Source organism: Hyperoodon ampullatus, assembly GCF_949752795.1.
Source record: "Hyperoodon ampullatus genome assembly, chromosome: 15".
NCBI lineage: Eukaryota > Metazoa > Chordata > Mammalia > Artiodactyla > Ziphiidae > Hyperoodon > Hyperoodon ampullatus.
Window position 1 is genome coordinate 12,715,143 of NC_136928.1, and position 16,426 is coordinate 12,731,568.

General features: G+C 42.0%; 1 protein-coding gene across 1 annotated transcript in view; it reads right to left on the minus strand.

Moving 5' to 3' along the window:
• Positions 1-16,426, minus strand: part of MERTK (MER proto-oncogene, tyrosine kinase) — a gene marked incomplete at both ends in the record, with an annotated part of 109,672 nt that overhangs the window by 23,402 nt on the left and 69,844 nt on the right. The window contains 4 exons of the mRNA XM_079721324.1: positions 681-776; positions 2,737-2,822; positions 5,814-5,967; positions 9,750-9,903. Coding sequence (XP_079577450.1) covers positions 681-776; positions 2,737-2,822; positions 5,814-5,967; positions 9,750-9,903 — 490 coding nt within the window. The remainder of the gene's footprint in view (positions 1-680; positions 777-2,736; positions 2,823-5,813; positions 5,968-9,749; positions 9,904-16,426) is intronic.

The following is a 16,426-nucleotide window of genomic DNA, read 5'->3' on the forward strand; positions in this document are numbered from 1 at the left end:
TCTCTCTTGCCCACAGAAATGCAATAGCACCATAGCTGCTGTTTTCATGTGGCTCCGTTGTGACCCCAACACAGCAGCCAGGCAGAGCTGGCCAGGTCACCCACACTGGTAAACCCAGGGCACAGGCCATGCCCTAGCCTGCTGCCTGTCACAAGCTTAGTTGGCTCAGACTTAGCTCAGCTCATCATTTTATTAAGCATCATAACTGATTCAAGAAACTTACAAGACAACATGGAAATTGTTACTGACATGTATCAAGTACAAACTCTTAATCCCATTATCATTTATCCTAAGACCATTTTGACAAATATGTATTTTCACCTCTGTTCCTATTTAATTAGGAAGGTGACAAGAATAGTAAACTTAAGAACTAGAGGAATAAATTGAAAGTATATAGGAAGCCGACCAATGAATTGCGTGCATTTTAATGAAGAAAGGAAATTAATATTTTTCAAGAGCCTACTGTGTTTGTTAGGCTCTGCAGAGGCCCTTTTCATAGGCCAAATCTGAGTTTCAAAAATCACTGTTTACTTTTTCAGTTTAAAAGTTATAAGATAGAACTATTTGTATTATAACTTAAAGTCACAAAAATGGTATTTTATTTAATAAATGTATATTTTTTAAAATGGCTGTGAACTGCTTACCTTCTTACTCATATTTTAAAAGAATTAAACGCTTACCTTCACCCAGAATTTTCCCAAGAATTAGAAGGCTCCTGTCAATCACGACATCTTCTAGTTTATTTTGCAGTTCCTCACTGACTCCCAAGCTATGTACTATAAAAGGAGTCACAGAACATACATGACCTGTCAGTATGCTTCCTTTCATCTGAATATAATTAAAATTGTATATAAAGTATAAAGTCCTATAAAAAAGTTAAACAGTTTTCTCATTTTATATCCATAGCTCTCCCCCCAAAATGCCAGTAGTAAAATATCACACTTAATCCTACTTAATGATTAGACTGAGTAAAATGAATGTTTCAGGGCAAACTAATCCTGAAGGATTATAAAAATCAGAACCATATTTCTCTTCCCACTGGGTGGTAGCAGCAGCTGGCAATCAGATTCATGCAAGGGAGCTTTGCCCTTGACTCAAAGGAGTGAGGAAGGTAAGTCAATATTCTTTCTTTTCTTTTTTTTTTAAATTTTAAAATATTTATTTATAAATTTATTTGGCCACACCGGGTCTTAGTTGCAGTACACGGGATCTTCGTTGCCGTGTGAGGGATCTTTGTTGTGTCACGTGGGATCTAGTTCCCTGACCGGGGATCAAACCCAGGCCCCCTGCATTGGGAGCTCAGAGTCTTAACCACTGGACCACCAGGGCAGTCCCAAGTCAATATTCTTTCTAGTGGAGCATTTACTAGTATACCCCTAACTGTGGGATACAAAAAAGTCATCAGGACACCTCCCCTGCCCTCCCATGCCAGGGAAGGTGGCACAGAATCCACAGGAAACATGTAGAGAACAAGGTACAGTTTGTTTTACATATGGTATATAGAACCTCATTATAATGACATAGAAAGTGCTAAATTGAATACTTGGTGGGGGACTGAAGATTCAGATTTTCTATGAGGCGTAGATATGCAGCACAGACAATCAGTGTTATCAATAAAAGGTGTTGGGGCTTCCCTGGTGGCGCAGTTGTTGAGAGTCCGCCTGCCGATGCAGGGGACGTGGGTTCGTGCCCCGGTCTGGGAGGATCCCACATGCCGCGGAGCAGCTGGGCCCGTGAGCCATGGTCGCTGAGCCTGCGCATCCGGAGCCTGTGCTCCGCAACGGGAGAGGCCACAACAGTGAGAGGCCCGCGTACCGCAAAAAAAATTAAATAAATAAATAAATAAAAGGCATTAACCAGGAAAGCGCGACCAATTCAATAGCCATTTGGCAAATGATTCAGTTTGTGCCATAGTTAGGGAATGAGCAAGACTTTGCAAGAAAAAAAAATGTGGTAATTAGAAAGGACACATTAGCTCTTAGTGAAAAAATTTTACCCAAATAGTGCTTCAATCAAGGAAAGAAATTGGTCTAAATGACAGATTTTTTTAAATGCAAGAATAGACATCTAAAAGGCAAAACTTGTAGATTTGAGAAGTAATAACATCCTACATCAAATGAGTTTTTGTTTCATAGTAACCTGCCTTCCATCATCCTTATATTTATTTGTTGTTGTTTTGTTGTTTGGCAAACATCCAGAAGCTTGAATTTGATAATATTCACACACTTCCAACACTGTTTCTGAAATTATTCAAGAACACAGCTGTCTATTCCCATTCTTTGAAACTAAAAGAGTTCCCACTCTGATTCAGCAAAGCTCAAACCATAACTGTCACAAAGTATGCTAGCCAATTGTTCCCTGACTTGATTGCCAGGAAAAAACAGGAAATGAGCTCAAGATTATGACAGTTGCTTTGCTGTTTCCTTTAAATCCCTCTGCCCACATCTTCTCCTCTCGCCCTGAGAGTTCCTTCTTCCCTCCATGGTTCATGGCATCAGGAGTCCTGGTCACTTCACCGTGGGTCCAGCTCCAGATTTCCAGGAAACCGGCCAGTAGGGAAGCCCAGGGCCATGTCTGACTCTCTACTTGTTGGTTTCCAGAGACATGTTGCATATTAAAGATAGATATTCTTCAACTCCTTTGGCTTTTGTTAGAAATCTATCAATTAATTTGTGGTTTTCTTTGCTTTCAACTATTGTAACTTTTGCCAAAACAGAGAAATGAGAGTCAACTTACAGGTGAGTTCAATGGCTCTCCGACAGAAGGACTTCTTTGCTATGTAACTGACAACCAATTCTGAATCCTCCTCTGTGAAGGCGCTCCTGGGTGAATGAGAACAGACATCTCACACAAGAAGCAGAAGGCTACCCAGGTTGGGGCTGGTTCCACAAGATGCTACTAAGCTGCTGCCTGTTCAAAGGGCTCTTCTAGTACAAAAACCTTTCTCACTGGGAGAAATAGGCTTCTTTCCTTAGATCCATTTTAGGCTTACCTGGCAATATCAAACAACCCTGTCTAGGAACCATCAAGAGCTGAGAACAACTGATAAGCTCCCAACGGCCAAAGCTGTAACAATTTGAGCAACACAATAAAGTCGTATTGGATTATAACCCAAAGTATAAAATGAATATCCATGAGTCCAGACTGATAATACACACACACACACACACACGCATATGTGTGTGTATATGTGTATAAATAAATAAATTGGGGGAAAGAGAGAAGTCTCCTGTGCAGAAGAATTCCAAATATTTTATATAGATACTCTGTCTTTAAAAGACGGGGGTAGCGTTAACTCCTTACCCTGTAAGTGTGAGCTGCATATACTGACTTGCTTCCTAAGAGTCCAGTATAAAAAGGGAGAAAAAATAACTATGGTAGAGAAATCAGGCAGACACCACCTCAGCCAGCTGATCAGGATCAGCATCAACAGTGATAAGTCATGTTGACAGTGTGTATCCTTGATGTAATGGGATGAAGATGGCACTCCACCTCTGTAGTCTTCCACTCAATAACCTGTAACCCCCAGTCTAATCATGAGCAGAACATCACACAAATTCCAAGAGAGGGCATCCTACAAAATACCTGACCAGTACTCCCGGAAACTATCAAGTTCAACAAAACAAGGAAAGGCTGGGAAACTGCCATGGCCAAGAGGAGCCTAAGGAGACATGACAACAAAATGTAATGTGGTGTCTTGGATAGGACTCTGGGAAAGAAAAGGGATATTAGGCAAAAACAAAGGAAATCTGAATAAAGTATGGACTTTGTTAATGATAATGTATTGATATTATTTGACTGACTGTAGCAAATATACTGTCCTAACATAAAATGTTAATAACAGGGGACCCTGGATGTGATATATACGGAAAGTCTCTGTACTACCTTCTCAATTTTTCTGTAAATTTAAAACTTCTCTGAAAAATAAAACCTATTTTAAAAACTCCATTTAGTCACTGTTTTAGACTAATTGGTGGAAAGTACTATGAATTCATGAGTCTAAATTACACACTTAACCTCACGTTATCTTGCATATATAGATTATTTTAAAAGAGAGAACACATTTAAAAAATAATATATTTGTATGCAAAGTAAAGAATTTGGAAGGATTTATGCCAAAATAGCAACTGAGACCAGGTAGAAACCCTGGAGTTACAGGTGGGTTTCACTTTCTACTTTCAACTATTCTATATAATTTGATTTTTAAAAAAACTGTAAGAATGTTACTTTTATAAGTAGAAAATAAAGGTATTTTCATTAAAAAATGAACAAATGGAAGGTTTGTACAAAATGAACAAATGAATAGGGTGTTGCAGTGAAGACCCAAGGAAACTGACTTCAGTATAAAATAATGTAGAAACTAACCTGTGATCAACTTTTCACTTGTTTTCAGCTTCTGCTCAGCTTAATGGTTCTTGGAGATAATTTTATTTCTAAATATTTGAAACAGTACTGGAATCTTATTAATATATCTGCTGTACTTTGCAGCCCCACTTTTTGGTAAGTTTAAAACATTCAACATTAAACTTCTCCAAATTATTACAGCTAGGGTTGAATCAGATAATATCTAAGATCTATTTTGGTGGTAAGCTTTTGGGTTCTGTGGAACCATGAGTTAGTGGAGGACTAGCTGATAAGAATGTTTTCACATGGAACATTTTCTTCTGCATTTCTTAACTGCTAGACTATAAGCTACATGTGGGCAGCCCCATGCTTGTCTTGTTCATCTCTCTCCATCCAAACCCTAGAACAGCTTCTGTTTTTTGAACATTCCTTCCTTTCTGCACAGATTTGAAATGCACTCTTCATTGTATATTCTATTCCCACACACATATGGGCGCCCTGTGATGTCCATACACTGAGTTCTCACCAATACCTCACTGTTCTAATCATTTAACATGTTTTTATACCTAGTAGGATTAGCCCTCTCCACCCAAACTTTTGTGTTTTTCAAAACTGTCTTGGCTGTCTCTGCTCATTTACTCTTCAAGGTAAATTTTTTCTTTTTTTTTTTTTTAAGATTTTTTTGAGGTGGACCTTTTTTAAAGTCTTTATTGAATTTGTTACAACATTGCTTCTGTTTTATGTTTTGGCTTTTTGGCCACGAGGCATATGGGATCCTAGCTCCCTGACCAGGGATCGAACCTGCACCCTCTGCATTAAACCCACACCCCCTGCATTGGAAGGCAAAGTCTCAACCACTGGACTGCCAGGGAAGTCCCTCAGGTAAATTTTCAAATCAGCTTTTATCAACAATCCTGCAGCAATTTAGATGGTGGTTATATTGAATTTATGGTTAACTTGGGGAAAAATGATCTCTTGACAAAACTGAGCCTTCCCATCTATGAACATGGTACACATCTTTCCATTTATTTGAGTTGTCTTCTGGATTGTCAGTAAAGTTTAATAAGTTTTTCCACAAAGCTCTTGTACATATATTGGGTTTCTTCTTAGGAACATTATAGTTCTCGTGCTATTGTGGATGGGTTGTCATTCTAGCACTTTGACTTTAATGTATTTTAAAACCAGAATCAAAGTATTTTCACAACATTTAATGTCCTAAAAAATCTTAAGTTTCCTCTTAAAGGAAAAGAAGAAAGGAGGAAAGCAAGAAGGGACTTTGGAAGAAGTAAAAAGCTTTCACTATTGCCTGCCTTTGTGGCACTGGCCTAAGAAGCTGCCTTCCCCCAGGGTGTGCATAATACAGGGACCCAGCTGGGTACCGGAGCTGGGCCAGCAGAAGAGGCATTAACGCTTGGCATAGCAACTTCATCGATACCACTGAGCAAAACATTTTAAACTGAGAAACTTACCCAAACTTTGTCTCCTGGAATCTTTTCCTGATGGCCAGAGATATATATAAAGTCAACCCAATCAAAACAAATCCACAAAAGCAGCCAAGGATGATGAGCACAGGATCTTTGTTGCCAGGTGCTGGGGTTGAAGAGGGGGCAAAATCTACCCAACCTGGTAAAATACCAATAGAATCAATTCAAAACATCTCTTTGGGATTCGGGATAGTTGATTTACAATATTGGGGAACTCTCTTCATGTCAGTTATAAATGTATAAGCAATTGAAAAAATAGTAAAACTAATATTTAACTGGTACGCTCTAATTTAAAACTCTAGAAATACTGAGCATAAAAATGCTTTATTTCTTTGTAAAAAAAAGTATCAAGAGTAGTTTGAACACTGCTTGCCAGCTTCTAGCCATATAGCTTAGGATATAGAGAGAATGTATTTTCCATGCCCTGACAAATGTCATACTCCTTTCCAAGTTTGGATCAGCTTCCAATGTTTTATCCTTTGCACTTTTAGTGTTGTAAAATACCTCTGTGAGTTCCTTTAATGTGATGAGAAGGCAGAGATTTTGAGTTGCTGCTGAGGCATTTTCTTTTATTTTATTTTAAAAAATATTTATTTATTTATCAATTTACTTATTTGGCTGTGTCAGGTCTTAGTTGCGGCACGTGGGATCTTTTGTTGTGGCGCACGGGCTCTTTGTTGTGGCGTGCAGGCTTCTCTCTAGTTGTGGCATGCACGGTCCAGAGTGCACGGCCTCAACAGTTGCAGTGTGCGGGCCCTCTAGCTGTGGCGCACAGGCTCACTTTCCCCTCGGCATGTGGGATCTTAGTTCCCCAACCAGGGATCGAACCCGCATCCCCTGCATTGGAAGGCGGATTCTTAACCACTGGACCGCCAGGGAAGTCCCTGCTGAGGCACTGTATGGTATGACAACCCTGCTTACAACCCAGTATGACAATTTAGAGTCTGGGCATTTTGATAAGGATCTGAGCTTAGGAGTCCTGCTGCAAGTTCCTGCTTTGCTTTTCCGGGGGCACCTTTTAAAATAACCATTTAGAGTTGAGCCCCTGAAAAGTTAAGTACAGGCGTGTTCTACCCTCTCTCTACCGCCTGCTCTGACGTGGGATGAAGGACCACCCTTGCCCTGGCTCTCCCACCTCCTCACCGCACACCCACATCTGGGATCTGTAATAGATCTTGTGACTCTGCTTCCTTTGTGTGGGTGTATTGAAACTGCACAATCAAAATGACCCCAGAGTTTTCACTTCCCCAAAGTGGGAGCTCAGATGCTGAGGGAACTATCTGCCCACCCCATGTGGGTGGTGTGTGCTCCTCATTCAGTGGGCCATAATCTGCATATTCTCAATTCAGTACATCAGCTTCGGGGCCCCTGACACACATGTGAAGACTGTGGCCAGTGTAACTTCCTCTGGGACATCTTTTTCCTTTTCAGCACAACCAGTTCACTCATGTGGGTAAGTCCACCTTCACTGAGTTCCCTGGCTGCACATCTCATGGACCAAATGGCAGCAGCATCAACATGCCCACAGTCAACTATTTCTTTCGTAATTCCACCCACATTCAATTCAAATTCCACTTCCAACACTATCACTTTTTCTTTCTTCTCTACATTTTCATCTTTGTTCACCAGCTCCGTCTCTCAATTATCTGCTTTTGTGAAATGTCATGTGGGTTTGCCCCTGCGAGACAAGGAAGTAACACAGCTCTATGCCTGTTAGATGCATGTGAACTGAATAAGGAAAGCATGATGATCAACTACAGACTTTGAAAGAAGTGACCCAACTGGTCACAACCAAGATGCCCCTGTTATTTATGGAGTGATTTGTGCACTGAAGAGCTGGCGGTGAAGTTTATACAATTACTCAGAGTTAATATATGCTGGCACCTTAAATTTGAAATATTGTTGCGGAACAGGTATGATGTAACTAAACTGTGGTAACTGAAATGTATGCAGACAGGAACCATGCAAAACCAGGACTGCCAGAACAGTAAAGCTTTTCACAGTTTTGACAGTTTATTATGAATGAAGATGAAAGCTCTGTCATCTTAAACTCTTTTTTTAAAAAAATTGAAGAATAGGACTTCCCTGGCAGTCCAGTGGTTAAGACTCTGTGCTTCCACTGCAGAGGCCGTGGGTTCGATCCCTGGTCGGGGAACTAAGATCCTAGATCCCACGTGCCACAAGGTGCGGGGAAAAAAAAAAAAAGAAGTATAGTTGATTTACAATGTTGTGTTAGTTTCTGGTGTACAGCAAAGTGATTCAGTTATATGTGTGTGTATGTGTGTGTGTATATATATACATAATTATATTCTTTTTCATATTCTTTTCCATTATGGTTTGTTACAATATATTGAATATAGTTCCCTGTGCTACACAGTAGGACCTATTGTTTATCCATTTTATACGTACTAGTTTGTAGTTGTTCATCCCAAACTCCTAATTTATCCCTGCCCCACCCCCTCCCCTTTGGTAACCATAAGTTTGTTTTCTATGTCTGTGTTAAACTCTGATTTTTTGTTTGTTTGTTTTTTTGCGGTACGCGGGCCTCTCACTGCTGTGGCATCTCCCGTTGCGGAGCACAGGCTCTGGACGCGCAGGCTCAGCGGCCATGGCTCACGGGCCCAGCCGCTCCGTGGCATGTGGGATCTTCCCAGACCAGGGCACGAACCCGTGTCCCCTGCATCGGCAGGCGGACTCTCAACCACTGCGCCACCAGGGAAGCCCTAAGCTCTGATTTTTAACCTGTGCCTCTAGAATCAGAATCTCATTGTCCCTGAATTTCTGCCAGGTAGGTGTGCCTTGTGTCCCCAACACCAATTACTAATGTTCCATTGGGACTGGGCTTATGGGCTATAGGAGCTGTAATATGGGTCCAATTTGGCACTAAAAGGGAGAACATATTTGAGGGTCACTGGGACAGACATAGGGGGACTCAACAGTCTGTTCCCAAGTCCTGTCTGCTACGGCTGCAAAGGCTATATATTTGACAAGAACTTGTAAATGCACAAATCATACCCATATAGATGGCTGCGTAGAGTTTATGGTAGCAGTTCATTACCAAACAGCCTAGGGCAGGTCAGAGTCAGAACAAAAGCGGCTGCCCTGGTCTACAGAAGCAAACACAGCATTTGGGCCACTTGGGGCACCACGGCGTCACCCTGCTTAAGGCCACTCCAACAACAAGCAGAAGCCAGCACGCAGGGGTGGGCATTTAGCTGAGCGAGCCCAGCGCTGTGTAAAGATGGCTTCTGTAGGAAATGCTTCTTGTTCTGTATCAGTCAATCACAAAGCATGTTACCTAAGGTTTGAATGACTAATAACAGAGCAACCTGCACCGCTTAAAGCAAACAAACAGTGCCAATTATAGAGAGCTGAGGATTAGCCACACTGCCTATCCAAAATTCAGTCATGTAGTTTGGATGCATTTAAACTAAATTCAATACTATATATAAAACAGCTAACTAATAAGGACCTACCATATAGCGCAGGGAACTCTACTCAATACTCTGTAATGACCTATGTGGGAAAAGAATCTAAAAAAGAGTGGATATATGTACATGTATAACTGACTGACCTTCCTGTACACCTGAAGCTAACACAACATTGTAAATCAATTATACTCTAATAAATGTTAAAGGCAAAACCAAAAAACCTAAATTCATTAAGTCCAGTCAAATTCTGGGTTCTGAAAGGGATGAATCTTCCTAGGAAGTTATTACACTGCATAGTAATAGTAGTGGGAAGACGCAAGGGTATCGACAGCTCTGTGATCAACTATCAACTATCCTCATCACTGCGAAATTTCCTTTTGGTCTTTATGTTTCATTCTTAAACAAGCCGTCCATGCCACAGGCTACTCTCTGGCCACCTGTGTGTTGCCCGGATGGATGTTCCGTCAGCCAGTCGGGCACCAGCTCTCACCGTGTGCAGGGACAAATATTTTCACTGGGTCACTGAAGGGCCCGACTCCCCCTTTGGTGATGGCTGCAATCCTCACGGTGCACGAGGCGTTGTGGACTTGAACAGAAAGCTGAGCAAGACTGTCGTTCTGGCCGACCTCTTCTGACAGCTCTTTCTGGGGACAGAGAGGAAAGGAAAGGAAAGGAAACACTGAGGCACCAGGGGCCTTGTTGCCCGAGGGCAGTTCTTCCGAGGGAAGCTGCCCCACCCACCTCCCAGGGGCAGCGGCTGTGTTTCCACAGCATCCCTTCCTCACTCAGGCCACAGCCAAGGGAGCCACTAGGCGGGCAGTGATGCAGGACAGGCTGGCAGCATCCTCAGGTCTTGGGGATCTGGGCCTACTAGGGTCGTGCAAACATGGTACTTAGAGGGGTCAGTGAAGAAACCTCTGGAAGAAAGGGAACATGTGGCAGATGCACCCGAAGGCAAGAGCAGGACTGTGTCCTCGACACCCCCGCCCTCAGAACCCCCCGAGAACACTGCCCAGGAGCTGCCCTGAACCTTGACATGGACCACCTGCCAGCTTCCTTGAACCAGCACAAGTGGGCTCGTGTTCCTTGCAATTCTAAGAGTTGTGACTACAGTCTACATTTAGAAGGGCACTGACACTTTTTCTTCCAGCGACAAACACACAGTGTGCTCCATTTTCAAAAATCTGGCTTTACTTATTCTGTTTTAAAGCCATTGCTGCACAACTTGACCCATTAAAACATGGGGGATGGGGGAGATTTTTGAAAAAATAACCAGGGGAAAAAATACTTTCCCCTTTGTTTCCAAACCTTGACTATCATGGTGTTCTCTGGCGTGGGAAACTAATTTTGTGTTTGGGATTGGCTTTTCAGATAGGAACCATAGGGTTGGTGAAGGCTGAAATGTAGCACTAAGAACATGTCTTCAATTCTGAATTATGGAGATATGTTTTCACAGAGAGATATCACACATGGAACACAGATATCATGGATCAGCAATGGATAGCAGGGGCCTGGTTTGGGTGGTAACTTCCTCCCCTGGTCACTCATGCTGGTCACCTCTCCCAGTGGTGCTGGGTGGAACCAGGTCAGCCCTTATGGAGAGGGCAGTCTCATCACTCATGACCAATGGGGGCACCTGGGTCAGCCACCTGGAGACTGTTTCTAATCTAAACAGGCAGTGACCATCAGGACCTAGAAACGTCCCCAGACAAGGGATGAAAGGGAAAACTATGGTCTTCATTTTTTTTTTTTTCTTTTGGTCTTTTAACCCCATTGGACTCAGTGCCTAAAAGATTTGCCATAGATTTTTTGTTAATTAGGTAGACACATGAGTCATCTTTTTGGATATATCAAAGGCATTTTCTGTATGGCTAACCCAGTTTTGATTATGTGTTAGTTGGTCATTCTCTCTATAATTTGGGGAGGACAGAAAATCATCAAGTAGAGTAACTTCATTGTCAAAGCCTCACAGTCATGGAACCTGGACGGGCAGCTGAGAAGTACTGCATATACCCCACAGTTTAAAACCTAACAGCTCTTCAAAGTACAAAAGACTTCATGCCTGACAAGGAACATGGGGCCTGCTCCTGGTGTCATACATTTTGTCTGCAAAGATTCAAACGCAATACCTTGTTTATGAGAAAGACTATCTTAAAATAAGGGGACACACAAGTTTTGAAAGAATTCAATCCCAAGAAGAAGAGAAATCCTAACAAAACCAAAATTATCCTTTTGGAAATGAACATAAAAGCAGTTGATAACACCTATTCCCATAGGGCCTATAACTCCCTATGAAAACCCAGAGGAGTTACTTTTTAATTTCCACCTCCTACTCTTTGAGTTAATAAATGTAAGGAGTTAATCTGTGAAGTGCTTGAAACAGTGCCTGACCCAGAGCAAAGGTTACCCAAGAGTCACAAGAGCTACCATCACAGTTGGCATTATCCTGAATCTTTTTAAAATTTAATTAACTAATTAATTTTACAAATTTATTTATTTATTTTTGGCTGCGTTGGGTCTTCGTTGCTGTGCGCGGGCTTTCTCTAGTTGCGGTGAGCGGGGGCTACTCTTCGTTGCGGTGCGCGGGCTTCTCATTGCGGTGGCTTCTCTTATTGCGGAGCACGGGCTCTAGGCGCACGGGCTTCAGTAGTTGTGGCATGTGGGCTCAGTAGTTGTGGCTCATGGGCTCTAGAGCATAGGCTCAGTAGTTGCAGCGCATGGCTTTAGTGGCTCCGTGGCACATGGGATCTTTCCAGACCAGGGATCAAACCCGTGTCTCCTGGTTAAGGTGGATTCTTAACCACTGCGCCACCAGGAAAGTTCTAACCTGAACCCTGAAGCAAGGAAATGATGCCAGCCATGGCTCACTGGGAACCCATTTTGGAAATACATAAAAAATCATCCTACTTTAGGGGTGGAATTGTAATCAATGTTGAAGTAGTGATTAGAAAGATAAATGATAAACACTTAGTGGAGGTGTCCAATTTTCTCCAAGAATATCCTTAAATAGTAACCTCAAATTAAAACCTCAAATTTAAACATGATTCCCAATGTTAAAAATTGATGTAATTTATTCATACTGTTTTGATGCCAAATACGTAAAGAAAGGTGTGACCACATCCATATCCCCAAGTATTTTAGTTTTGATCTTGAAAGTTGGCAGAGATCCATCTAATATCAGACAGCTGTAGGAGCCCCCCAGCTCACCCCGTGTGTTATCTCTCTTGCTCTCAGGGTGCAGACTGCCGAAGGAGGGGTCATCTCATTGGCACAATGTGGTCTGACCACAGGACACAGGTCACGGGTCAGCTGCACATTTCTCATTTACTGAGCTTTAAATTTCACCAACACAGGCCCATATCTCTAAGAACTTAAAACCTAAAGGCATTGTCAGGTAATGAAATCAGTTTGACTACAACTTTACTTACATAGAAAACGTATGGACCTTGCCTGTTGGGGAAAGTAATAGCACATCTTTGGAAACACAGTTTCTTTTTTCTCATTGTGTGGCTTCAGTGTTGGTCAGGGCAACTGGATATCCGTTTTCACTTATCAAAAAGACCTTAATATCTCCAACTCTGTAAGAATTCACAACCCCATAATTTGTAACTGTAATTAAGAATATAGGTAATTCCCTGGCGGTCCAGTGGTTGGGACTCCGCGCTTTCACTGCCGAGGGCCTGGGTTCAATCCCTGGTTGGGGAACTAAGATCCTGCAAGCCATGCAGCACAGCCAAAAAAGAAAAAGGAGTATGGCCCATTTCAAAATTACTAAGGGGGAGACGGGTTCAAGATGGCGGACTAGAAATAGGTGCACTCACTCCCTCTTGCAAGAGCACCAGAATCACAACTAACTGCTGAACAATCATTGACAGGAAGACACTGGAAGTCACCAAAAAAGACACCCCACATCCAAAGACAAAGAAGAAGCCATAATGAGATGGTAGCAGGGGCGCAATCACAATAAAATCAAATCCCATAACCGCTGGGTGAGTGACTCACAAACTGGAGAACGCTTATAGCACAGAAGTCCACCCACTGGAGTGAAGGTTCTGAGCCCCACATCAGGCTTCCCAACATGGGGGTCCGGCAACAGAGGGGGAATTCCTAGAGAATCAGACTTTGAAGGCCAGTGGGATCTGACTGCAGGACTTCGACAGGACTGGGTGAAACAGAGACTCCGCTCTTGGAGGGCACACAAAAGTGCACATCAGGACCCAGGGGGAAGGAGGAGTGACCCCATAGGAGACTGAACCAGACCTACCTGCTAGTGTTGGAGGGTCTCCTGCAGAGGTGGGGGGTGGCTGTGGCTCACCATGGGGACAAGGACACTGGCAGCAGAAGTTCTGGGAAGTATTCCTTGGTATGAGCCCTCCCAGAGTCCACCATTAGCCCCACCAAAGAGCCAGTGCTGGGTCACCTCAGGCCAAACAACCAACAGGGAGGGAACTCAGCCCCACCCATCAGCAGTCAAGCGGATTAAAGTTTTACTGAGCTCTGCCAACCAGAGCAACACCTAGCTATACCCACCACCAGTCCCTCCCATCAGGAAGCTTGCACAAGCCTCTTTGATAGCCTCACCCACCAGAGGGCAGACAGCAAAAGCAAGAAGAACTACAATCCTGCAGCCTGTGGAAGGAAAACCACATTCACAGAAAGATAGGCAAAATGAAAAGGCAGAGGACTATGTACCAGATGAAGGAATAAGATAAAACCCCAGAAAAACAACTAAATGAAGTCTACCTTCCAGAAAAAGAATTCAAAATAATGATAGTGAAGATGATCCGGGACCTTGGAAAAAGGATGGAGGCAAAACTCGAGAAGATGCAAGAAATGTTTAACAAAGACATAGAAGAATTAAAGAACAAACACCTAGAAGAATTAAAGAACAAACAAACAGAGATGAATAGTACGATAACTGAAATGAAAAATACACTAGAAGGAATCAGTAGCAGAATAACTGAGGCAGAAGAACGGATAAGTGAGCCAGAAGACAGATTGGTGGAATTCACTGCTGCGGAACAGAATAAAGAAAAAAGAATGAAAAGAAATGAAGACAGCCTAGGAGACCTCTGGGACAACATTAAACACACCAACATTCACATTATAGGGGTCGCAGATGGAGAAGAGACAGAAAAAATATTTGAAGAGATTATAGTTGAAAACTTCCTTAACACAGGAAAGGAAACAGCCACCCAAGTCCAGGAAGCACAGAGAGTCCCAGGCAGGACAAACCCAAACAGAAACAAAATGAGACACACAGTAATCAAACTGACAAAAATTAAAGACAAAGAAAAAATATTAAAAGTAACAAGGGAAAAAGGACAAATAACATACAAGGGAACTCCCATAATGTTAACAGCTGATTTCTCAGCAGAAACTCTACAAGCCAGAAGGGAGTGGCACGATATATTTAAAGTGATGAAAGGGAAGAACCTACAACCAAGATTACTCTACCAGGCAAGGATGTCATTCAGATTTGACAGAGAAATCAAAGCTTTACAGACAAGCAAAAGCTAAGAGAATTCAGCACCACCAAACCAGCTCTACAACAAATGCTAAAGGAACTTCTCTAAGTGGGAAACACAAGAGAAGAAAAGGACCTACAAAAAGCAAACCCAAAACAATTAAGAAAATAGTAATAGGAACATACGTATCGATAATTACCTTAAATGTGAATGGAGTAAATACTCCAACAAAACATACAGGCTTGTTGAATGGATACAAAAACAAGACCCATATATATGCTGTCTACACAAGACCCACTTCAGGCCTAGGCACACATACAGACTGAAAGTGAGGGGATGATGAAAGATATTCCATGCAAATGGAAATCAAAGGAAAGCTGGAGTAGCAATACTCATATCAAATAAAATAGACTTTAAAATAAAGAATGTTACAAGAGACAAGGAAGTGGTTTCCTTGGTGGTGCAGTGGTTAAGAATCTGCCTGCCAATGCAGGGGACACAGGTTCGAGCCCTGGTCCGGGAAGATCCCACAAGCCACGGAGCAACAAAGCCCGTGCGCCACAACTACTGAGCCTGCACTCTACAGCCCGTGAGCCACAACTGCTGAAGCCCGCATACCCAGAGTCTATGCTCCGCAACAAGAGAAGCCAGTGCAATGAGAAGCCTGTGCACCGCAACAAAGAGTAGCCCCTGCTTGCCACAACTAGAGAAAGCCCGCGCACTGCAATGAAGACCCAATGCAGCCAAAAATAAAATAAATAAATTAAAAAAAATAAAAGACAAGGGAGGACACTACATAAAGATCAAGGGATCAATCCTATAATATGTAACAATTATAAATATATACGTACCCAACATAGGAGCACCTCAATACATAAGGCAAATGCCAACAGCTATAAAAGAGGAAATCAACAGTAACACAATAATAGTGGGGGACTTTAACACCTCATTTACACCAATGGACAGATCATCTAGACAGAAAATTAGTAAGGAAACACAAGCTTTAAATGACACAGTAGACCAGAGAGATTTAATTGATATTTATAGGACATTCCAAAAACAGCAGATTACACTTTCTTCTCAAGTGCACATGGAACATCCTCTAGGATAGATCACACCCTGGGCCATAAATCAAGCCTAGGTAAATTTAAGAAAATTGAAATCACATCAAGCATCTTTTCTGACCACAATGCTATGAGATTAGAAATCAATTACAGGGGAAAAAATGTAAAAAACAAACACATGGAGGCTAAACAATATGTTACTAACTAACCAAGAGATCACTGAAGAAATCAAGAAATGACCACGATGATCCAAAACCTATGGGATGCAGCAAAAGCAGTTCTAACAGGGAAGTTTATAGCAATACAAGCCTACCTCAAGAAACAAGAAAAATCTCAAATAAACAATCTAACCTTACACCTAAAGGAATTAGAGGAAGAAGAACAAACAAAACCCAAAGTTAGTAGAAGGTAAGAAATCATAAAGATCAGAGGAGAAATAAATGAAATAGAAACAAAGAAAACAATAGCAAAGATCAATAAAACTAAAAGCTGATTCTTTGAGGAGATAAGCAAAATTGAAAAACCTTTTGCCAGACTCATCACGAAAAAGAGGGAGAAGACTCAAGTCAATAAAATTAGAAATGAAAAAGGAGAAGTTACAACAGACACCGCAGAAATACAAAGCATCCTAAGAG